Raw genomic sequence first — 25,765 nt, 5'->3', positions numbered from 1 at the left:
ATTAAAAATTTCTCAACTTCACATTTGAATTTGGAATAATAGCTGGATTCCTACAGACAGGAAATGGAATGGAACAAAGTAATGCAGTTGAAAAAAAAGAATTTTATTTATGTTTTGTTTTGAATTTTCAAATTTGTAGGGAGTGTATTGTAGGATATATGACTGTAGCCCAAAACATAGAATAAGTTTACCAAGTTAACAATCTAATTAGAACCCATAAGTGAAATACTTTGGTTCAAGTATCTGCACACTGCCAATTCTATTAGAATTCTACAGTATATGTTTTTTTATTATTATTATATGAATGTATCACTGTATAATATACTACTCTATTACTCTGCTGATTTTATATGCTAATCGTTATATTCCATTGTACTCATACTCAGTCATAGCTGTAAACTTAATTATATTTGTCTTGTAATTGGGATTACTCCTGTTAGCCATGACATAAGTGGTTTTTCTTCAGTAAGAGTACTTCGTTATTGATTTGGTGTCATAATTTTAAAATCTCCAGTACAATTACCTTTAATTAGTGTTGAGGATTTAAGTTTATAAAACTTTGGTGTGTCTCTTACTGTTTTATTTTCTTGTCAAACTGAATGTTTTTTATATGGATATTTTTAAGATATTTATTGTAAAATAAGAATTGAATAAGTTTTCAAATTGATACTGGGATCAAGAGACTTTTAGCAAAGTTTACTATTACTTCTCTACCGTTTGAATTCTTTGATGAATTTGCAAATTACCTCTCTGACTTATAGATTTTTGACAAACTTGAAAATCGAATGGATTTTCTCTGGTGTGACTTTTTTGATGATTTTTCAAGGTCCCTCTTTGATTGAAAGACTTATTGCAAATTTTACAGTTAAATGGTTTTTCGTTGGTATGGATTCTTTGATGAGTTATTAGTGTATCTCTGAGAGAGAAAGATTTTTCGCAAATTAAACAGTTATAGGGTTTTTCTTGCTCCCCTGTATGAGTTCTTTGATGACCTGACAAATGTCCACTTTGAGAAAACGATTTATTGCAAAATTTACAAATATATGGTTTTTCCCCAGTATGAATTCTTTGATGACTTACCAAGTTACTACTTATACTGAAAGACTTTTTGCAGAATTCACAAATATATGGTTTTTCTCCAGTATGAGTTCTTTGATGATATTTCAAGCTACAACTATAACTGAAAGTTTTTCCGCAAAATTCACAATTATATGGTTTTCCATTAGTATGAGTTCTTTGATGATCTTTTAAGATATTACTTCGATTAAAAGCCTTATCACAGAATTTACAATTATATGGTTTTTCCCCACTATGAGTTCTTTGATGAGCTAATAAGTCTCTATTTTGAGAAAAAGACTTTTTGCAAAATTTACATTTATATGGTTTTTCTCCTGTATGAGTCATATGATGTCTTTTCAAGTTACTACCATTACTAAAAGTTTTTCCGCAAAATTCACAATTATACGGTTTTTCGCTAGTATGAGTTCTTTGATGCTCTTTCAAGATATGACTTTGATTAAAAGCCTTATTACAAAATTCACAATTATATGGTTTTTCCCCTGTATGAGTTCTTTGATGTCTCATCAAGCAACTAGGAAACCTGAAAGACTTTTCACAAAATTTACATTTCATGAGCTTTTCCTCAGTCTGAATTCTTTTCTGAATTATCAAGTTGTCAATTCGAGAAGATTCTTTGCCAAAATTTCCTCTTCTACCAGGATTGTCATCAATGTACAGTAATGATTCGGATTCTGTAAAAAAAAATAAACTCAACTAATCGAATTCAAATTACAATTTGAATAGGACTCTCAAAATTTCCTAGCAAATGGAAGATCTGAGAACACAATCAGGTTAACTAAAGTGATATGAACTCAATTCTAGAAGATAAGGAGCTACTTATATATTCAAACTCAGTAACTTCAATGAAAAATAATACTTATAGATACTGAAAATGTGATATCGATTGATATGGTATTAATCAATGAAAAGCAACTTTTGGACTAGGACTCATATAAAGGTAGGCAAACTGCAGGCAAAGGCTACTTAGCCTTTGTCAGTATGGTACAGCAAAGTGTAAAAGACAGGCAACACTTGGTCGCCGAGCGGATTCAACTTCAGGGACCAACTGCCGAGGTGGCATTATCGGAAAACCTTGTGATTACGGGTGCAGCTATAGCAACCTTTGTGACATCCAGGTCTATGGTTTTTTTTATCTTGGACCCCGATCTGGAAACTGAGAACAGCAGGGAGAATTGACTCGTTAGGAAAACTTTGAGTGTGTTTTTGAAACAATTGACAATTTTTTTCAGAAAAACTAGGTCTAGTCATAATGAATAATGATTCATTATTTCATATATTCATCATTCACATAACAATAACAGAAAACTGTTTGGATATTGCTACGGGTATTTTAATGTGTATACCTCTTATTTGTCGAACTTCACATTTTTTAGAAATTAAAAAAAAAATCTCTCATTTTACTTGAACAACATGCTCATATATACAGTTTGACACTGAAGATGGCGACAGAGTTTTCATGAAATGTGGATTTCTCAACTGGGAACTCTTCTCTGGAAAAAGTGGAGAATGTTGTTTTTCTCTTGGAAGATTGGCATTTAAATTGTGACTTAATGGGTATGTGTTTTTATGCCCAACTGTCAGGGGATACCTTGCAATCATATAATGTTACAAAAAAAATCAAAGTTCGATACTATGTGTTTTCACAGTGAAAAGTACCATCCTTATAAAGTAAGTACACTTGGTATAACGAAGATTATCCAAATAGCAGAATTGTGGAATATATCGTTTTAAAAAAATTATTGTTTTCCAAAGAGTCAACTCCTTTTTTTAATGGAACAATTTAAGACAAAACTGTCGATATCGGAGGAAAAAAAAATCCATTGGAAAAAGTTGTTTGGCAGGGGGCGAACCATTAAACAGTGAACGTTACTCGGAGTTTTTGCATATTTCTTCAATTCTAATGCTGAATAGGATTTTTCCAGATGATCCGTATCAAATAGAGAGAGAGATATCTCATATCAGCAACGTTTTGTTTAATTCAGAGAATGCACTAAAAGATGGCACAAACGAGTTCTGATTGGCATCGCATTGGTACAATCCTAGATAGCAGAACACTACTCTAGTTGTTCTAAAAACTTGCAAAGACTGTAGGCAAGAGACAGAGAACAATTTTCATCGATTATAAAGTATGCCGTTTACAAGTCTCAGTAATATGTTGTCATCTGAACATATCTGATTAGGTATATTTAAGAATCACAGGAAAAGAATTACCTATTGTAGTGCTAGAGAAAGAAGGGTTCCTATCCTCAATCATGTACTTGCTAACTGAATTGGATTCGGATTGTTCGGACTTCACAGTTTTGAAGGCCAATGGGTCTATTCTTAAAATATCAACATCATGTCCAAATTCTTCAACTTTTTTTTCCTCGATATCTTCATAATAAATATCAATCTCCTCACTCTTAATTTGTTCATGGTAACTAAGTTCAATCTTGAAATCACCACCTTTTAACAAATGTTTTGTACTTTCCCCTATTTCTTCTTCTTTGATTTCTCTCTCAACATCTTCATAATAAAGATCAATGCTTTCTTCACTTTTAATTTCTTCATCACTCTTCACCTCTTTCTGCTTTTCAGAGCTATGACCATTGATATCCATTGAGATTTGATACCTTATTTGAATTTTATTGTTTAGGATTTTCAGGAACTAAATTAACCACATCCGGGGAATCCAATTTTCATAACCTCCAGCCACCGGGATATGTAAACAGAGGCGTTTTCTTGCGTTCATCGTTTATGTATTCAAAACGTATTCGTTTGTGATTCAAATACATTCATTCTGGCGTTGAAACGATGACATCACATCAACTATGATTTGAAACGTATTCATGATGATTCAAAACTAGTGTGAGGTTGGATTTGAAACGGAATTTGATTTTACGTTACGTCAGTTGTCAGTTTCTGCTTTATTTTAGTCGTTATACTGTATAATCCGATTCTAATTTAGGTTAGAGAAAACTGAAAATTTTGTTTTCATTTTCGAATTTGACATCTGACACAAATTGAATAATTCCATTCTGACGAATCTTATTATTAATGACGTCACTACGAATCGTTTTTGAATACACCCTCGAATACGATTAAACGCCAGAAAATATCCCAGATTGCTTGAAACCTGACAACACAGCTGCGTCAATATCGAAATGGTATATCGGATTCAGAAGACGAGTTCATAAATATAACAGTAAAATTTCAGTGGCTGCTTTAACTAATAAGAAACGCGCTAACGTTTCGTTTTGACCCATAGATGAATTCATATATCCATAACACACTATGGCAGCGTTGCCAATAGAAAATTATTTGAACCCGTAACCATTATTTCGAAAGAGATGTAAACTCCACGGCCGTTGTTCGAAGAGAAATGTCCTCTCAATAAATTAATAGATGTAGCTGGGTTTTGCCGTGGTTTTCTTTGTTACAATCTCTGTACGGTTCAACTACAACTGCGGCATTCGTCTTCAGTGGCGTGGTTGAAGTACTCTTCTTGAAGTATCAATTGAAATATACGTTAAGAAGAGTACTTCGACCACGCCACTGAAGATGACTGTCACAGTTGCAGTCGAAACGTTTTGATATTATAACCAAACGCTAGTTGCACACACACCGATTTTGGACGGCCAGTATAAAATCGGCTGATATTTTATTGGTAGCGGGTGCTTGCACACTCACCGGATTTTTATCGGTAAAACAATCAGTTGCTTTGTTTTCGTAATTAGCACGTACTACCAAAACGAAGTTAATGCGTAGTAACTACAATTTCACCGAGCATTCGAGACTGGAATGGTCGGTAAAAAACCGGTGAGTATGCAAGAGTGTATTTAGTCATGTACGCCACTACTTCCCGGTACTGCCAGCGATACAGTGGCAGTGGACGGCTGCTCACCGGTATTTTACCGGCGACGATCACCGGTCGGCGTATGTGCCAGGTCCAGTTCCCACATGTGGTTCACTATTGAAATTTGGACGACCGGTACAAAGTCGGCCGTCCAAAATCGGTGTGTGTGCAACTAGCGAAAGAAGACCACGGCAAAACCCGGAAACAAACCAAAACATTGATACTAGCCGTGAAAACCTACATTCTTATGAAACTTCTTATGTTTTTATATCACTTTGTATTTGTAAACAACGTTACTGCAGTTTCAACTTACAAGGACATTTTCAAACGAATACAATAAATTCATTGTAATAGTCATTCGTTGTATTCGTTTGAAATTGTCCTTAAAGGACGAAACTGCAGTAACGTTGGTTACAAATACAAAGTGTTCTAAAAACATAAGAAGTTTCATTTTTCATTTTTTTAAACAAATATCCTCTTCAATTCTTTTCAACATCAATTTCTCTCCAAACATCGTGAATGACACGAAAAAATAATTAATTTTTCTAGCTTTCAGTTTGAATATTACTGGAGTTCTTTCTCCAACACCAAACCGTTATTTCAACACCTCGACACGTGTTTCGATCGCCAAGTGATCATCTTCAAGAAGATCACAAGTAGCTTTTAGTTTGTTCATCTGCCCTCTAATATATGAAAAGATGAGGGGAATATATGCATTTCACTATACCGAAACTTTTTATAAATTAACGTATTGTCCAACAACACATTTTATTCTATCGGCATCCATCATCGACACACCCACATTTAATGAACAGTAGCAACTTAGCTCCCGTGCTATGGAGAGGTAAACTATTATCTATACCTCATTTCTTGTTAAAATTTCCCTCAACAATTATAACAGCTGTATGAAAGCTTAGAAGGGTCATACCGATCATTTCTTCGATTTTTTTGATTTTTAATTCGGAATTATGCTTGTCCGACATTTAACTCTGAAACTCCGACCGAAATGTCAGGTTAGATAGTTGGCTGTAGGCTGTGTGCTGTGAGGTTGTGGTTGTGGTCTCTATCTCTATATATTACTAAACGTCATTCTGGTTGTCAAAGTTTGTTTTTACTTTTTTCCTTAACAAATTTTCAATAATGAGTAAGGATATAATTTGAAACTATACAACTTCCATTGTACACTATAGACCACCTCTAGAAAAATGCAAGTCGATGAATTTCCCGATATCGACCCAAACGAAGACCTCACGAAGGTGAGTTTTTTCTTCACAGCTCTGAAACAAACTAATTTTTTTTTTCAACAACTAGATACTGCCAATCCAACAGAAACGTACCATAGCGTTCGTAAATCATTTCATAATGGATACGGTGTCGCACTTAAATAAATTCGCCCAGTCTTGTGAGTCTCGGTTTATGCAGTTCGAATACAAAGTGCAGAAAATCGAGGCCTCCTTACTTATACTCGAATCACAAGTGAGTACGATAAACTTAGGACAATATTTTCGTTCTCGGAGATTTCAATTTACATGAAGCACTGTGAAATAAGGACTCTGTAGGATCAATAGTTGATTGTCCTGTTAGTTTCAGTGTTCTGACTGGCGATTTTATCGTTTTTTTTTTAAATATGTGTGTACATGTTTGTAAATATATGTATATATGTAAATATATACATATGTATATTTGACTACGGCAAGCAAAATTGCCACATTTTTTAATTAGCATTTTATATATCTATATGTACCTATACCTTTGTATATGCAAATATTAATTTTTATTCAAGCTTTGATCCCATAATTTTATTCATTAGTGACGTACTGTTTTTTGTAAATAATCATTGACCTACCATATATACGCTATGTATCACAAATGGTGAATAAATATTATTATTATTATTATAACTAGGGTGTTACTGGCAGAGTAACAGAGACTCTGAATTTAACAAAAAAAACTGTGTTTCTAATAACAGACACTTGGTCTTAGATTCATGCTTCTCTAACAAAGGGTGAATTTGTGCACCAGTCATGAATTGGAAGTCTTGTGTTGTAAGAATTCATGTTTTCCATAATTATGCCTAGAGCAATTAAAACAATTGGACAATGAGCTTATTATTTATTTTGAGCCAGAAACTTCAACATATTACCAAATGAAATTGAATTTGTAAATTCATAGAAACTATGGAAAAACAAAATGAATGAATGGATCACAAAGCAACCCAGAACTGTGGTTCGTGGACTGATGTACATGAAAAATAACTGAGAATACGCATAATAAGATTATTCAGCTTCAGTATATACATAATTATTTTCTTGCAGAAGTTGTTTGAATTCGTCAAATGTAATTCCGGATTTATCAGTAAGTGATAGGATAAAATTTTACTGTAAGATAGGATTTAGTGATAAACAAAATGGTTTTTCGAAATATGACATCAACTGTATAAGCTGCCTGTTAAAAAAAGGTGTTTTTTAATTTTTCTCCAGATCTCCAGAATAATATATTGCGGAAGACTCAAAATTTGCTGCATATATCATTTTTGATGATTTTTTGTTAAGATCAGTACTAATATTCCTTACACTGTAGCAGATGTGATTCAATTTTTTTCCTGAATTTATAATGTGGGTATGCCAGTGAAGATGCTCACTGATGTGTATACCTAAAAATTTTGTTGAGGTTCCTACTTTCATTTGACTATTTGCTAAATGAACAGTTGTTGGTGATTCAATTCTTTGTTGAAGTGTTCTAAATAGAATTACTTTGGTTTTGTCGATGTTAAGAATAAGGCCATTTTCAGAAAACCAGTGCTGTGTTTTTTCGACTAATCGGGATGATTTAGTAATTACATTTCGATAGTTGCAGCTAGGAACCAGAAATAGTGATAGTAAGTAGCCCAATCGTTATTTATAATATCTAAGATGTGGTTCATGAAAATTACAAATAGAATAGGACCTCTTACACTTCCCTGTGGAATGCCTATAGTATTTTCCCTGATATCAGACTTAAATATCAGTCCATTTTTTATAATTTTCGTTCTTTGTTGACGATTTGATAAATATGACTCGAACCATTTCAATACAGTCCCTCTAATTCCATATTTTTCAAGTTTTTACAATAAATACGTGTGATTAAGGCAGTCATATGCTTCAGAAAGGTCTAAGAATATTCCAAGAAGTATTTCGTTATTTTCAAATGACTCGATAATGTCTTCACTAAACTTGTCTATTGTGAACTCACTTTTTAAGCTCGGGTGACACCGTAGAATAAATGAATCAATATTGGTGGTAACATAACTTTCTAATCACAGCTCTCTTCCATTTCCGGACTGGACAACTCGCAAAACTCATTCGTCCAAAACAATTCCTCCGAAGCGTCCGAACTAGAACTACCAGAAGTAACAGAGAAGGCTGACGAGAAACCTTCAGATGGAGCAAGTGAAGAGGCGAAAGAGGCAGACGTGGCAGACGTTCCTATAACAGATGTGGTGAGGGCCAAGGAAGACCCGAGGTTTAGGAAGTTCTTCAAAATGGTACAGTTTGGCGTGCCGCCTCCTGCTGTGAAATTGAAGATGCAGAACGAGGGATATGATCCCAACATTTTGGAGTGAGTACTTTTACAGTTAGTTTGTTTCTTTGCGGTATGGGGGAGGTGGTTTATCAATTGAACCCCTGTTTTGGGGTATAGGTCATAGTAATATTGAAGGTAAGCTGTTTAGAATGTATCAGGTATTTCAATTTGAACAAGTGGAAAGATATTTTGGCTAAACGGTTTGTCATTGTATGATTCATCGTGCCTACTATATCATTTTGTTGAATAGAATGTGCTTCATGCTGATATTCTGTTATTGCAAATTTTTTTGTGAGAAAATGATCATATTTCAGGTAAGGTGAGTGTGTTTGGTAAATTTTCACTAGTTTTTTTATATTTTCAATCAGATTTACATATTTCTATCTGCTGAATTAGAATCCAAAGTTAAAACTTGAAGATTTGGTCTACTTTCGGAGATACGACCACTAAAAAGTAAAAAAATCGACTATTTCATGAACGCTTCAGAATTTAGCCAGTGTCATCCTTTACTCACTTTGCAATTGTATTTTTTCCTTACAAAAAGTCGAAATTTTTTCCTGACATTTATTGATTTTCACTTTCCCGAAATCGAAAAACATTTTAAAATAATTCAAGAATGAAGTGAAAAATCAATAAGTTTGCCTGAAACTGTTATTGCTTTTTTAAAAAAAATCAGATCAGAAATTAGTTCTTTAAATAGTCGATTTTTTAACGGTTTAGAATTTTGCATGGCTGAATCTGCGAAAGTTTCGATTTCAGATTATTGATAAGCGAACAAAAATATGTAAGTATAAGTAAAATTTGTACAAACTTCAAAAACGAATATTCGCAGATTATTCCACTCGTTTTGACATTTATATGCTATTGTTGTTCCCCATTTGGAGTTGTTTTACGGGAAACCCTGAGAGTATAAGAAAGTTTGGTTCTTTTTGTACGGTAGTGTTTGGGTTAATTCCGTTCGACCTCTGTATAATATAGTGATGGGGCATTTGTCTTGCAGCACTCCCGAAGCCGTGATACCTGGATTCAGAGAAGACTTGTTGAAAAACGAATCGGATGAGAAATCCGAGTGACTGCGTGCTTTGCTCTTGTTGATAAATAAAATGTTATTTAGGAAATATACATATTTTGATGTTCATAATGTTTTATCAATGGACAATCTCTGGGGCAGTGTAGATATTTTTTAAAGTGATTCCAATAATGATAAAGTGCAACCTGTTTCACAAAACATTGAAGGTTTCATGGCAGAAGTCGAGAAAATTCTCTCCTGTTAACCTCCTGCCCCACAGATCAAGCTCTTCAAAATTTTCAAAGGTTCAAATCTCACTCTTCGACTCATAGATCAAGTATTTTTTTTGTTCCATTGAAACATGTCCGTAAGAGAGCATTCGAAAGATTTTAACTTGATTGGAGTTTTCAAATTGCTGATAATATTAAGTTAACTCAATTAACACATATTTCGCACATAAAACGATGTTTCTAACTGAATATTATATTTTATTTTTTGGGGGGGAGGGGTTGAATTTTATTTGTTTTCTGTTATATCTCTTTTCAAGTAATTTGATTCGCATTATTCATAAATTGAATTGTTTCCGCTTGTAAGTAGTTAACATAGACAACAATAATGAAAATTATTGTTATTATTATTTTGCACTGTTGCAAGTGAATTTAGCAGCTCATTTGAAATCAGTTTCAGTGTTCCGCAGTTGTATGCACATGATTTGAGAGTTCATTACTTATTAAATAATGATAGGATTCTCTCATAAAAAAAATGTGCAATTTCTTGAAGAAAATAATACAGAAACTAAGTTTGTAAAACAGAAAAGTTAAGAGAATTTTGGCTTTCTCCATATTCATACAGAAAAATGTAGAAAACTTCATGAAAATATAACCTCTTTCAATTAAAAAAAAAAAAGAAATGATACAAAGTACTCGGGTCATGAACTCTCAATAGAAGATATTAAAATACACCAAAAAACTTACACGATTCTCAAAATTGAATGACAGTCTAATTACTGTCTACAGGATGGTTTAAAGTTGGGAAACTTAAAACACTGCACCTTCTCACCAACACACGTAGTTTTGAAATCTCGTCAACCTGATTACTTACTGAAGAAGCTTGGAACATTCTCAACACATGGTACAGTTCACTTTTAGTCATCCCCAAACACAATTCTTCCATCTTTACCCGCTGCTTCTTGTGTAATCAACTATACTGTCAGTTTTGATCTTATACAATAATTGACAACTTCAAAAAAAGACTAAAAACTTGCTAACTGTATATTATCTTGAATAAATATTATTTTTACACCTCGACACGTGTTTCGATCACCAAGTGATCATCTTCAAGATGATCACTTCCTCTTGAAGATGATCACTTGGTGATCGAAACACGTGTCGAGGTGTAAAAATAACGATTTGGTGTTGGGAAAAAACTCCAGTAATATTCATTACTACACCAAAGGTTCCAAACAGTACATCATAAAAATGTATAGTATCTTGTCCGTCCCTGACAATACAAAAAGAATTTTCTACAGCGGTTGCTTCAACTAATTTCCTGATCTTATTATCACTGTTAACTCAATTTTTTTTTGTTATTTAATTGGTGCTATTCCCAGATCCAGTTGAAAAACAGCCTTGGCTGATACTTCGCCTATTCATTTTTATACTGAAAGTTTTTGTTTTCTTTCTTTTGTTTGTTTCAATTGTACTTTTTAAAGTGAATAAAAACATTATTATGTTGAACAGACTAGAATGTAGAATAAAGGTACCTCAGTTATTTGTTTGAAGTTCTTCAGTGTTAATACTTAAGTCACTAGCCAGATGTGATCTTACCCGCAGCAGAAATCCAATAGTACAAGAATATAAAATTTATTGTGGTAGAACCGCCCAGTATAAAGCTATGTTGTACCTTTAATACTGAATTTATATAATATATATAATTGAGTATGTACACATGCCTGAAGAAGCTACTGTATAGTGAAACTTGTGTTGTGTTATTGTTAAACACTTCAGCGTGAAAATCTCACAAAGTATTTCTTGAATATATAATATGCAATAAAATAATAACGTGAAATGATGAGGTTATACCACACAACTTTCCAAACCAAAAATATGTAAAAAAATAAGAAAAGAAAAATTACCTTTTGGTTTCTGCTTCTACACTTGATTTTTTTTTCTTTCAAATATTCTATGAATGTATTACTGTGAAAATATGTATATATTTTCTATATCCAAAACTTACGTCCCAAAATTGTATACTGTGTCCTGTGATCGGGTCTAGTGCCTGTTTGGATAATGAAAGTTTTTATTTGTCAGCCATATTTTGCCGAGAAGCTAAATAAAACCACATTTTATATACAAACAGTCTATTCATTTGAAAGTTAACTTAACATCGCGATAACTTAAAACTGAATCATCTGTCCTTTACGTTTCTTGTCTCCTCCAAGCTCGAAATGCTTGCACCGCTTGAGAGGGACCTGTTTACGGTATTTGCAGTCGCTGCACTCCATCCTCAACACAATTTTCTTTGTGGTTTTAGCCTACAAGTACAAAAGTGTTTTAGCGAATGTAAAGCGGGTAAGTATCGTTAATTTACCTTTTTACGGAAAATAGGCTTCGTTTGACCTCCGAAACCCTGCTGTTTCCTGTCGTAACGTCTCCTACCTTGCGCAGCGTGACGTTCCTTGGATTTCTTGTACTGGGTCACTTTGTGTGGCTTGTGGACCTTGCATTTCTTGCAGAAGGTTCGACGTTGCTTCGGTACGTTAACCTAAAACAAAGATTTCCTTGATTAGGACTCGTCAAATAAAACCCCAGATTTCATTAAACAAAGATCTTTTGAGGTTATGTTAAATCATTTGTTGTGTTTTGACCATCAAATATATCATGATTTTAGGACGTTATCAGGGGGGCTCCACGCCAATAGAGTAAAAAAGGTATTTTACAGAGTAGTAAAGGAAAATTTGTAAAATGATATTGTTGACATTCCATCAAAAACAACCTAACCTGTCCAACTTTTTGGCGAAAATACAATTTTGGGCATCATCCTAAGAAAGAAATTTTTGAATTTATAAGAAACAACTGGAGAAATTTGATGTATAGAAAGAGATGTTTACAGATTTCCTCAATTTTTAAATCGACTCACCATTTTGTATTTTCAACGCACCAAAAAGAACTACTGAAAGAACAGACAAAATAGAGAGAGACAGATGACAGTGATGAAACTGACAGACGAAAGAAGCGCCTCTACTTTCAGTCGAGGCGGCAAATTCGAAATACGTTCGAGTTTGTTGTCTGTTGCGCACGAATTTTGTTGGTTTCCGATAGAAAAAGACCAAATGTTAGCAACAACGCTTTGAAAAAGAACGGAAGTATAACACACGGCAAATGTGTGACGTTGCCGTGGACTATACAAAATGAGTGTATGACGTATGCATATTTATTAATTTTCGCGTCCATTTTTATATGTCCTTTCTGGAATTTTCTATTGAAGACCATTATTGATGCCAAAACGACCCGCCTTTTCGCTTGCAAGGATAGTAGGCGATATTTTCAATGACATTATTTTTGAACATTCAACGTTTCGTGGGCTTTTTATTTGACAAAAAGATTAGTATCTGTATAAGGGGAAAGTTTTATCGTGTATAATATAAATATGAAAGATTGGATTTGCAGCATTCACTCATTAAAGAAAGAAAAACTGAATTGACTGCCGCTCGGGTGAAATTTTTTCAATTAACTTTTTTCATTCGTGTTGTTACTGTCGTGTATTTTTATTTTTATAGCACAAAATAATGCTTATGAAGTCGCTGTTATTTTCTAACTCCGAATAAGCATAAAGTTTGCACTTGAGGCTATAGATTTATTTTATTCATTTCTCAAGTTGTCGCGGAATTGGCGATTTCCGTAATATTTTTCGCTGGAGGTAGTTATGTATCTAGCCTTCTAGATTACCAATTCATTTTTGAAAGACGTTCCTCCACATAAAAAAAAATCGCTTCAGTACTGTTCACGCGATTGATAGCTTCACCTAAACGCTTAAAACAAAAATGAGGATGGCATTGCATCCGCCATTACGCCATTACGAGCTCAAAAACAATTGAAATAACGGCGCCTTCTCCAAATCGTGTACGACTCGAACTACGTATGGTTTCGTCGCAGTGTTGCCAGATGATATTTTCGGAATTCTCTATTCTATGCTTTTTCATGGTAAACTTTCTTTCCAGAACTAGACCATATCTCTCATTCAAAATACGAGTGACACAACTCGGAATATTTTATTGAATGATACCTATAAATAATGATGAAAGGCTAAGACGGTTCAAAATAGTTACCCAGCACTAAAACTTTTCACGTCTCAATAACTGTGCGGCTTAATTTGACAATTCGAATAGCGAACCTGAATACGTCTAAATTAAAATATCACGGTCCATTGTATGTCTAGGAAAAAATCAACAACAATAATAGTTATTATATTTGATATCACATTAAAAAAATAATTGAAATTTTACAAGTTTTAATTTAATAATACTCTTGTGAAATTTATTAGTTTCGATTTTACACTATTCTACTAATGCGATGATATTTCTATACGAGATGGTTACGAAACAATAAATTTATCAATCCCAAGAGATGCACTCTTTGGAATCTTTAGTGTAGTAATGAATATTACTGGAGTTTTATCTCAACACCAAACCGTTAATTTTAACACCTCAACACGTGTTTTCAATATATATAAATGAAAATATTCAAAACTACAAAATTGTCTATCAATTTCATTAATGTTGCGTTAAGTAGTGACTTTCGACGTTGTAGTTTCATTTCTTGATAACAGGCCTTATTCGACGTTCATCTTTCATAAAAAAAATGAGTTCGTTTGCATGGACCATGAACATAAAGTTTCAAGTTAACATAAAACAGTTGAACTTTGACATGTCAAATCAATACAAAAGAAGGTGAACAATGTGACACGATGGTTTGCTGATCTGTCCGTTTGTGCGAAGACTATACACCGAATGACAATTTGTGTGGTAATCATGTGTAGTCGAAATTAATGAGAACTATAAAAGTCTCACCCCAATTTCTCACAAGAACTCGGCCTGTCGCAGACACAACTTGACGAATTTTGCGTCGTGACTTGGGCCTGCACCCATACAAAATTCAACTGACCCAAGAACTGAAGGTAAACGACCATAGACAACGACGTGTGTCCACTGAATTGGCTCAGGAGCAGTTGACTTTTGACCCTAATAAATCATCTTCAATCCAAATGAGATCCAAGAGCGTTAAATGCATCCCGAAAAGTAACTGTTTGATGTGGATTTTGGGCTGGCAGCGTCAACGGTCCATGTTTCTTTGAGAACGACGGTGGCCAGGCCATCACCGTCAAGGGCGAGCGCTATAGGTCAATGATTACCAACTTCTTTTGGTCTGAATTGGATGATATGGATACCAACGATACGTGGTCTTAAAGGACGGTGCTAAGTGCAACACAACGCATGTCACATTGAATATGTTGAGCCACAAACCATAGTGGTCCTCAAAGTCAACATAACCCATGCCATCGGTATACTTCAGTCTGATTTTTGCGCCAGTCATGGAAAATTAGACGTTTCGGATGCGCTTCACCCATAGAAGCCCTGGGGGACATTTTAACGATATTATATTCCACAATAATGGCATCAATAGGTTTTTTAAACGAATGAAAAATGTTGATGATATTATATCACAGACGTTTAATTTGAATTCAAAGAAAGGAAGCGCCTAATGATACTGAAATATACAGGAGCGGATCTAGAAATTTATTGAGATGGGCGAATTGGAGATAGATTTTCCACTATAAAGAAATAATAATTAAGATGTAAGCTCATAATTAGTGACTGAAAATATTATTCTGAATCAGTGATATTTTTTTTAATTAAGTAATTTAAGAGGACTTGTGCAGGAATCTAGTTATCGGTTGCGGTTTGGTAATGGACAAAAATGTAGGACTGGCTTAAGCCCCCGTGCGTCCAATGAGGGCACGAGTTCCGTGGCTGGATCCGCCTCTGATATTATAGTTCCACTGACACAAGCAAATAATGATTCTTCATCAATAAGTTGTCATTCTCCTTTAGTTCTTTTTTTTTTATTTTTCATGACTTCGGCTCCTCATCTTCAGAGGGCATTTTTCAGAAATTTCATAACTAGAAATTGGTCCCTGAAAACTTTATCCTCAAAACTCCCAACTACAAAGAGAAAGTATTCAAGAATTAAGATTCTTAGAAATAGAAAAGAAATTTATTTGCATCTGGCAACGCTGTTTCGCCGATATACACGCAAGTTGATATTATTAAAGGGGTCCAGCGGGGAAGGAGGGGAAGCCGCGAACAATCCTCGTCCCCTTTATCCCCCTGCTCCTTTCCCGCGGCCCCTTTCTCCTCCGTAGCGGTTATCTTTTGCTAACAGACAAGGATATCCAGAATCTGTTACGAGTGCCGGCCTGGAGGAAGAACGGTTGAGTGAAAATATGGCCGCTAACTGACGAAAGTGTTGAAACAATTAAAATCGGGATTCAGGAAAGGCGATATTTTACGATTATAAGTACCTTGATATTGTTGGGTAGGTATTGTGGACCTTTTTCTTTGTGTTTGGGTTCGTAACGCATTGATTTGGAGACAATTCGTTATATGTATACCGGGTGTATCAAAATATATGCATTTTTTTTTAGGGTTTTTTTATGCGTGATGATTTCGAATGAAACGGTAATTTTTACTTATTTTCATGACTATGAATTGACTTTATTAGGAGACACCGAGAAAAAAATTTAAATTTCCGCAAGACAAATGTTGAAATGCAAATGTGCAATAGTTTAAAATTTCATGGAATAATTGTCGAAATTAGGTTTAATTTGGACATTAAATATAAAATTTCGACAAAAAAATCGAAACTTTGGGAAAAAATTATATTTTCGAAAAAAAAAGATGTGACATGAAATCCAGAAACATTCCAAAAAATGAAATTTAGCTAGACTGTGGTCAAAAAAAAATTTCAATAATGAAATTGAAATTTTAAGATGGGAAATTTTGGTTAAGGTTTGGAAATGGAAAAAAGTTAGTCAACCGGTTGAGGAGAAATTGAAATATGAAATACAGTTCGAGAAATATAGTTGAAATGAGTTTAACCGTTAATGCCAGATTAAAAAAAAAAACGAAAAGAGTTCACTCTTCATTCAGAGAAGAAATTTTAGAGATCTAATATTTCTGTTTTGAACCAAATTGCCCTGTTGTGAGTTGATTGCTTTGTGTGTGTTTGAAACGAGTTTCTAGTGATTTCGATTCATTTCTAAGATTTCACTCCAATCTAATGTCAATAATTTTTGCCGTCTTGTTTAAAATACAAGAATTCAGAGTATGCACATGTATTAGGTTTTTCAATAAAGGAGTTAACATAAAAGTCTTCAAGAGGCTTATAATCAATATTATTGTGGATCTAGAACCATACCCTACTGAAAAATATTTAGGCGAGGTGAATAAGACAAGGATGTTTTTTTGAACCACTTTAATCATTTTAATTCATACATTTAATATTTTGACTCGTACAAGCACTTGTTTTCAAGTTTCTACATTGATTCAATCAATTTAACTTAACACTAATTTCTTTCATTGCCTACGATCTGAAAATGAATCTTCCAATCAAGGTTTTTGCCTATATAACTATTCTATAGAATTTCATTGAGTATATTTTTTGTCTATTCGAATTTTTATTTGAGAACAAGTTTTCTGTCGGGGATGAAAACGAATTAAATTAGTTTTATCTGTTTTTTTTTCTTATTGATTCGGCCGTTACTTGATAAAGATCAATTGTAATTTCATGACGTGAGGTGACACGTTTATAGTTTCATCTGGATTGAAAAATAAATCATTAAATCCACAGCAGCTGGATAAATTATTGAAACAATGTCACACTTTGATTTCAGGATGTTATATTTGGATGGTTGAATGAAAGAGCACGGTCTGCTCACGTTGAGATTTCTCTGTAGGGTTAGAAATTGAATCCTGCCATTTGATAGGAGCCTAGATATTATTATCTCTGTATTTTGTTTCCTATCAATAAAAGCAATTATTATTATTATATATTTTTAATATTAATAAAGATGTATCATCTGCAAAGAATGTTTCATCTGTCTGTTTGTCGATTTCATTCACATATAATAAAAATAAAATTGGACCCAGCGCTGATCCGTGCCCTATTATGCTAGTGAGACAGTTCAGATGATCAGATTCAATATTTTTCATAAAACCGTTTTCTCCACTCCGGATGCTGACATACTGTTGTCTATTTTTTACGAAAGACTTTACACAGTCGAAAGCATTTCCTCGAATTCCGTAACTATCAATTTTCGACAGCAACTTACTACCTTTGTATATAGACTAGGTTAGTCTATATACAAAGTTACTACTTAGGCTGAAAAGTCTCCGGCCTAACAAATAGATGGCGCTCGTCTCTTTGCATTCACCGCTTTTTCAGTTAGTACTAACCTTCAAAGGAAAACTGTCGAAATTTCATGATATTCTACTCATAGGTTTGTGAGTTATTGTGCTGAGAGTGACACTACTTTTGTTATTTTTGAAACAATGGATCAAAAACAATTTCGTGTTTTAATTTTACACTGCTTCTTGATGGGAAAAACACCATTCAAGCGAAGCAATGACTTAAAAAGTGTTATAAGGACTCAGCTCCCTCAGAAACAACAAATAAACCTTGAATATTACTGAAGTTTGTTCCCAACACCCAATCGTTATTTTTAACACCTCGACACGTTTCGATCACCAAGTGATCATTTTCAAGAGGAAGTTTAATCTTAATTGCATGAGCATTCGACTATGAGAAAGCTCTGTTCAGAGTGGATGCTGCGTGAGGTCAGTATTTGGCCATATCTAAACAAAACAAACCGGAATTTTTGCGTCGGTATGTGACAATGGATGAAACATGGATCCATCACTTCGATCCGGAATCAAACTGATCGTCATCTGAGTGGAGAGCAACTGTTGAACCTCGTCCAAAGCGAACGAGAGCACAGCAATCGGCTGGAAAGATTATGATTTCGTTATTTTGGGATATGCGTGTTGTAATATTCATCGACGAAGGGCAATATTATCAACAGTGAGTATTATATAGAGCGTTTGACGGCTGAAATTGCAAAGAAACAATCGCGTATGACACAGAAAAACATTATTCTTCCAAGGCAATTCCCCGTGTCACAAGTCAATCAAAACAATGGCAAAACTACATTCAACTCGGAATTGCTTTCATATCCACCGTATTCGCCAGATTTGCCTCCCAGTGACTACTGGCTGTTTGCAGACCTCAAAAAAATGCTCACCGCTAAGAAATATTCCTCGAATGAAGTAGTTATTGTTGAAATTGAGTCTTATTTTGAGGCAAAAGATGAATCGTTCTACAAAAGTTGTATTGAAATGTTGAAGCGGCGCTGGAATGATGGTGTGGCTCTTGATAGATATTACGTTGACGTATAAAGCCAATTTTGAACAAAAAAACGCGTTTTCTTTCCTAACCCCGGGACTTTTCATCCCATATATCATCGTGATCAACACAGTCGAATGCCCTTCTGAGATCGCGAAAGTTTCCAGCATGACATTCGCTTGCCCCGATCAACTTTTCGTATTAGGATAAGAGGGCTGAATTCGTGGATCTGTTCAGACGGAAACCGTGTTGGCTTTGTCAATAATGTCTCTTCATCCAAGAAATTCGTAAGTCGCTCTAGAAAACTCATTTCAAATTTAAAAACTTGCGGGCATGGCTTGTAGTTCTCTAAATTTTTGTGAAGTGGAATAACCTTACCATTTTTTAGTTTTGAGACACATGTTTACAAAAAAAGGTGATTTTGGTTCAAGCATGTAGAGCATGTATATTCTCAGTTAGGTATTACTACATTTATTGTCAAAATATGACGTAGGTCTGGGACTACGTGTCATAATACGTGTTGAACATCTACCTAAATCTCGAACACCCCTTGTAATATCAGTTTCTCAGTTTTCCGTAGGTCACCCTGTATGTAACACTGGAATTTCCAGCAGTTACCATGGACGATTTATGTACGTCAGGAAAATCATTGCAATTACAGGAAAGAGAGCGTCGTTGTGAAAAACAAGGGTTTCTTTTAATACCATTCAATTAAACGCTCTGAACGCAGTTATTATATGGCCACTTTCGTTATTTTAGGATTTTGCACTTTCAAAACAAAGAGTATTTTCGTTTCTATTCGGAAGTATTACAATGATTGTGACTATGACAACGCGAAATATATTTTCGAGCCGAAATTGTAGAAAAATGAGTCGCACGTAAATTTTCGAAGTTTCTAATGGCGGGAACACGTTTGAATGCAAAATCAAGGCCCTACAACGCAGGATGATTTGTACTTGCATTCCAAAGTTAGGCAGAGAATGTAAATATTTCACCTTCTCCTTTATGACCTGAAAAAATAAGAAAACAACAGTTCATTTGTAAATAATATCGCCGATGTGAAAATATTCGAATATCGCCCTCTATCTCGATACGTTCGAAACGATGTAATAATCCATGTTGATCGAGAAAAGAACACCTGCCGGCGTCAAAAATACACCGGACCGTTTGAACTGCACTAACCCTCGCCTTACAACACCGTCCCTCCGTATCGTTTTTGTTCGGCTAGAAAAATGGCATATGGAAAAGCCGAAGCCGACTGGACCCCCTCAAAATGAAAATTACGGATTTGTTTTAGAAAAATCCGCTATCGAATCTAGCCGTGCGATATACGAGAAAAAAAGAATACGAAACGCGGAAACATTTTTTGGCAAGCTTTTGAATAAACTCGTGCCGGCAAGCAAAGCCGGCTCATCGGGTGCTGACGGTTTCCGTCGTGCCGGCCGGCGCCATCTTAGATTTTGAACGAACCTCGCATAGAGCCGTTCAGTAGTTCGCCGAGCGTAGACAGTTGAAAGTCAAATCGATCCCGACGAAAACGTAAACAAAATGAGTTCCAAAGAAAATAACGATGTTGCGGTTGAGAAACTAGACAACGAAAAGAGTACCGACAAGGTGGAGTTGAAGGGAACGAAAAGGGCGGCGGAGGTGAGTTTTTGCACGGATTTAAATTTAGAACGGTGTGGATTATTTTAGTAGTCATGCAGTTAGCCATGGACGCGTTGTTGGTCTTTTCTGGAGACTGTGGAGCGTGTATGGCCACTCGATTTTTGAAGTTCGGCAGCTTTCGTGAAATTTTTTTTCGGCTTTTAACTGCTCTAGTTAGCTGTGGAAGCTTGTTGCCATGTGAGAGATTCGTCCACGCCGCGTGAACTTCAACTAAATTCCGTCTCCATGATTGTTTCAGCGATTCACGGTATTCGTTGTGAAGCTTCTCACGGACGTCTCGCTAAACATTGCTAAAAATTTTCGAAAAATATGTAAAGATTGTGTAAACATGGTTGGCATTAAGCATCCCGCCATATATTTCCGGAACCCGTTTCGAGGCTAGCATAGCTGCTGGATTCAACATGGCGAAATCAATAGCTTCTCTCGGGATACCCCGTGCGAGACTATTACGTTTTTAAATTTTGCATCATTCAAACTACTCGAATTTCGAAACGAGAGTTTTCTATTTTTTATTCAGATGTTATCATCGCCTGCTTCGTGGTTATTTTACTAGGAATAACCAACTTGGAGTTCGATTTGCTTCTGTTGCTAACAAAAAGCGGACATGTTTGATAACAAACTTAGGATCAGTGGACTTGGCCTACTGTTTTTAAAAGTATGTCCGGACGGATAAGCATTTCTTTTTCATCAGTATCTATCATCTCCTTGAACTTTGGAGAGAGATGCATTAAAATCTGGTTCAGTTTCAAGCGTCCAACTTGCCGTTACCGTGAATATTAATTTATGTTATGTTCTTTTATTTGGTTCATCCCAAGCGGAACTGGAGTTGTTTGAGACTTCCTGTCTAACATCGCAGGTGCTCTCAAGTTGTATTTCAAGCTTATGTTGTAACAGATTATGAACCCTCCTTTTTTTTTCGACTGGGGTGGGGGAATAATCCCGCGCGCTTTTTCAAATTTGAATTTTCTGAAACCAGTGCGGAAGCCTGTTGGGAGCGCAAAAAATGAAACGGTTGAGGGTGTTTTTTCACAACCTCCATTGAAACTCAACTGTTGAAAAAAGTTAAACATGAAAGTTGCGGGCAATATATGAAGTTGTACAACTTTTCCTGTTTTTCCACCTAACAAACTGAAAGTTCAGTAGTTTTTTTTAACCACAGACAAAAAAATACCTCACCAAATACCAAAAGCTTTTAATATTCCTTGTATCATCCAGAAGACTATTGAAAGATTTGCTGTATATAAAAATCTATTTGTGATAGTTACCTTTCCTACTCTGTAACTGGGCCATGGTCTGTAGAGTTTGTAAACAAATAAATAAATAAATAGATATAAGAGTAAATGGTGTGACTCTTATGTTACTTGATTGACCAAAAAATACCACTGATAAAAAGATATAGATTGATGTCATGGTCAATCTATTATAGAACTTGAAAATCTGCCTGATAGTATGTATGTTCTGATGACGTTATCCAATGTTTTTTTGTAGGACAAAACGGAGGAGGCCAAAAAAGCGAAAAAGGAAGAAAATGGCGCGAATTCAGAGGGTGAGGAGTTAGAAGAAGAAGAGGAGGAAGAAGGTATTGAGGAAGAGGAAGATACGGGGGAAGAAGATATTCCTGAAGGGGAGGATGATGAAATAGAAGGAGAAGGTATGAGATTTTTGTTTTGTGTGTCACCTGTAGAGATGCAGCAGCTTGAGTAAATCTGCTTTTTTGTTTGTTGGAAAAAAGAGCTATATTTTCTTTTGTTTTCATGTTAAATTGATTTTCTGGAAATGCAGGAAAACGCTATCCACATAAGTTGCCTAACCTCAAATATTATATTGTATATATGACCATATGCCAAAGTACATTCATTAGTTCTTTCTTGTGCAGATATAATTTTATCTGAAGGATGAATAGAAAAAAAGGCACACTTTCAGGTACATGCCAAAATCGAAATCTACTGCTGTTGTTTAGTCTTTATAGTTTGCACTGGAAGCTCTGACATAAAATGTATCTATTGAAAACACTTTCCCACACCAGAACAAAAATAACGGTCTCTCAACGTGCGTTTCGCAAAACAAGTTAGAGACCTCAGGAAATTATTATGATATAATGATCTCCTGAGGATGCTAACTTGGTTAGCGAAACACGCGCCGAGAGACCGTAATTTTTGTTCTTGTGTTGAGAAAGTGTTTTCAATAGAAACAGTCTTTATTGAGGATTAGACTATTTTTCAATAACCAAGAGTCTACCTCATTGACAACTGTTGCAGTTTCTACTCCAGTTCCTCATGTGTTTCTCTTGAAATGGTGGTGCTATTGTCTGCAAAACTAGTAACTTTTTCTTTTCTGAAAAATCATTCACAAGCAGCCGAAAAATTCATGGCCCCATGATAGAACCTTGTGGTACCCCAAGAGGGAAAAAGGATTCCACTCATGTCTACCAAACCTTATCAAAAGCTTTTAAGCTAGAGAAAAAATTGTTTATTGTCCCAAGAAAACAAGTTCTTTAAAAAAAAATCTGTTTTAAAATCTGTTTTTCCGTTAATCAGCTGTGATATAAATAATAAATATAGTTTTTCAATTCTTTTGTGAGACTTCGTTAGAAATCTTTCAAAAAGTTGTTGGCTAAAGTGAATTTTTATTTTCTAGAAGACGATGACGAAGTGGAGGGTGAAGAAGAAGTAATAGAAGAAGAAGAAGAGGAGGAGGACGACGCATAATAGAGAGGTACCTGTCTACCTTGTGAGAACAATCTTGACGGACTGAAATTCGGTGCGAAATAAGTCTCGGGATACTTTGTGGACAATAAACTGTCTCACCCATCTCATCCTGTTAATTGTTAAAGAAATCAGTGCCGGACATACACACACATAATCACATGCATACACACAATCATCGTCCACCCACAAACTACCTTGCGACTTTTCTTCGTCCGAATGAAGGGGCCCTGGGCCTCTCTCATCAGTGTGACCGTGTTCGCGAATCGCGGTACCTGACTGTGTTTCTAACTTATTGCGTATCCCCTTCGATTTGTAAAAAAATGTCCATTTTGTGTAAAGATAGATATAAATTTAGTTTAAGTTCGTCTCTGGTGCAGATTTTTGGAATACCCAGCCCATTTTTTTCTTTTTCTATATCGATTCATTGTACAAATCAACTGTTACACACACCGACGGGCCTCTACGAGGTCTACACAGCATTGTAAAAGAAGGGCAATAAAGCGTTATGATAGGCTAAAAAAATAGAGGATAGTCTAATTTGTTTTTAGATCAGTGTGTTTTTTTTGAATGTATGATATATTGTAATTATTTTTTATTAATTTTATTTCTGGAAGGAGTGCTCGCACTTTCTCATTCACTGCCAAACGTACGCCTAAGAGTTGGTACGAAAAACCCTGACGCCTGTGGGAGCTTTCATTTTCGAGTTATAGGGTTGGAATTTCTCACGAGTCGACGTATGGACCATTCCAGGCGATTTTGTGTTTTATGTAAATTTACATAGTCTATTATGTATTTTTTTACATCGTGTAAATTTACACAAGACTCCAGTACGGGTCGGAAATTTGGATTTGTATGTAATTTATCGTATATTATTTGAATTTTGATGGTACCAGGGGATTTCCGTACGATCTGTCATCGTCGTTTGGCCTGATTCATTCCAATGTATCTTTAATTGGACGATTCGCCTCGATTCAATATATTTTTACTACAGAGGTTTTTATGAGCTGTTCGTCTACTACTTAACATGATCTTGTAGAAATTCATTTGTAACAGTGCTGTATGATTTTTTTTGAGTGACTATAAACGATGGATACAAATTGTTTCATAACTTGCAGTTTTATTTCTCTGTCCGAATTTTCTCTTTCACAGGTACAAAAAACTTTTAGGGCACGCGTTTTACTAACAAAGTTGACATCTCCAGGAGATGAAAGAAAACCAATTCCTAACTGGTGTCTGTATTCATGTCAAACAGGGAAACTTTTATTATACAATACATATTAATGATTTTGGGAAGAAATTTGCGGGAAATTTTCTAGTGCGAGTTCCAGAAAATTTTGATGCAGCGATTCATGAAGAGGTCAACAATTGGGCTGTTTGGAATGGGGCCTTTGTTCCTGTTTACAGTTCCTATGCCACGCTTTGCTATTTTCAGAAGATTTTCATTCATTTTATGGCCTCCAAGATGTATTGAACGACACTAGACATTTCTGGTCTCCAAAACCAAATATGTGCTGCGTGTTCTTTGAAGAGAGTTTTAATGACTCGTTTGATCTGACTTGACTTTCATTTTGAAAAATCTTCTCTTTGGCGTTGCCTAACATTAGTTGAATTAAGCAAGAAGTTTTTAAGGCTACTTTCAAGTTCAACTTTCTTCTGAAAAAACGATCTAATACGTTAATGTATCTTTGTTCATAAGGAAGGAGAATAATGATTTCTGAATAATTTGTTCCTCGAAGGTCGACATTTTGAGTTTGATCGAGAAATTTCGACTTTTTGGATTCCGAAGTCAAATTAGGATTTGAAAAGTCGACGTCTTGTCTTATACAGAAGATTATTTGGTGAAAATAAGATAATGGCCAGCATCGACCTAAAGTCAATGATATTCCATAATTGAAAATCGGTGGAAGGTCATCCTCGTTTCGTTCAGGCTTGGAGTCCAGCTTCCCTACCCTTTTGGCTGATTAATTCTCTCAAGAGTATTTCATTCCTGTTCCTGAGTTGGAGAAAACAACAAAATTTCACTCCATCTAGTGGACGAGGTACTAATCAACTGTATATCCGTAATTTGCCCGATTCCTTTGAATAAGGAAGAAAAACTTTATTAGTCAGTGGGATATGCTTGAAAACTGGCAGTGAACAAATCTAAAGAAATGAACTTTAAACGTCAGAAAACAACTACTTCCCTGGCTAATACCACGAAGGGCGTTGGATTATATCCGACAGTTGTATTGCCAATTGCATATGCAGGAAATTTTCTGTGAAGATTCCTGCACTGACGCCTGTCGGATATAATCCAACGCTGTTCGTGGTATTAGCCAGGAGAATAGTTGTTTTCTGATAGGCGTCAGTCCATTCAACCTACTGTGTAGGTATATTCGAGACAGGCTTGAACGTTTAAAGCTCATTTCTTTAGATTCATCTACTTTATTTGAAAAATACCTGTTGC

At 35.1% G+C, this 25,765-nt stretch overlaps 4 protein-coding genes across 4 annotated transcripts; 2 read left to right on the top strand and 2 right to left on the bottom strand.

Moving 5' to 3' along the window:
* Window positions 1–87: 87 nt before the first annotated feature.
* LOC111503739 (uncharacterized) lies at window positions 88–3,872 on the bottom strand. Its single transcript, XM_074182098.1, has 2 exons — window positions 3,292–3,872; window positions 88–1,751 (listed from the first exon to the last, which is right to left on the bottom strand). Exons 1-2 carry the CDS (start codon window positions 3,677–3,679, stop codon window positions 703–705), a joined length of 1,437 nt encoding a protein of 478 aa, XP_074038199.1. The 5' UTR covers window positions 3,680–3,872; the 3' UTR covers window positions 88–702.
* Window positions 3,873–5,984: 2,112 nt separating this feature from the next.
* Window positions 5,985–20,591, top strand: CCDC53 (Coiled-coil domain containing 53). The gene is made up of 5 exons (XM_023158113.2): window positions 5,985–6,171; window positions 6,227–6,391; window positions 8,217–8,512; window positions 9,477–16,078; window positions 17,436–20,591. Exons 1-4 carry the CDS (start codon window positions 6,121–6,123, stop codon window positions 9,547–9,549), a joined length of 585 nt encoding a protein of 194 aa, XP_023013881.2. The 5' UTR covers window positions 5,985–6,120; the 3' UTR covers window positions 9,550–16,078; window positions 17,436–20,591.
* On the bottom strand, window positions 11,828–12,762 carry RpL36A (Ribosomal protein L36A). Its single transcript, XM_023158114.2, has 3 exons — window positions 12,624–12,762; window positions 12,075–12,248; window positions 11,828–12,018 (listed from the first exon to the last, which is right to left on the bottom strand). Exons 1-3 carry the CDS (start codon window positions 12,624–12,626, stop codon window positions 11,881–11,883), a joined length of 315 nt encoding a protein of 104 aa, XP_023013882.1. The 5' UTR covers window positions 12,627–12,762; the 3' UTR covers window positions 11,828–11,880.
* On the top strand, window positions 20,412–24,427 carry LOC111503730 (nuclear regulator Bacchus). The gene is made up of 3 exons (XM_023158115.2): window positions 20,412–20,590; window positions 22,100–22,262; window positions 23,249–24,427. Exons 1-3 carry the CDS (start codon window positions 20,492–20,494, stop codon window positions 23,317–23,319), a joined length of 333 nt encoding a protein of 110 aa, XP_023013883.1. The 5' UTR covers window positions 20,412–20,491; the 3' UTR covers window positions 23,320–24,427.
* Window positions 24,428–25,765: the final 1,338 nt, after the last annotated feature.

The sequence above is a fragment of the Leptinotarsa decemlineata genome, unplaced genomic scaffold, assembly GCF_025532065.1.
Source record: "Leptinotarsa decemlineata unplaced genomic scaffold, Ldec_3_MD MMD2_tig00026328_RagTag_RagTag, whole genome shotgun sequence".
In the NCBI taxonomy this organism is placed as follows: domain Eukaryota; kingdom Metazoa; phylum Arthropoda; class Insecta; order Coleoptera; family Chrysomelidae; genus Leptinotarsa; species Leptinotarsa decemlineata.
This window is presented reverse-complemented; position numbering and strand designations above follow the sequence as displayed.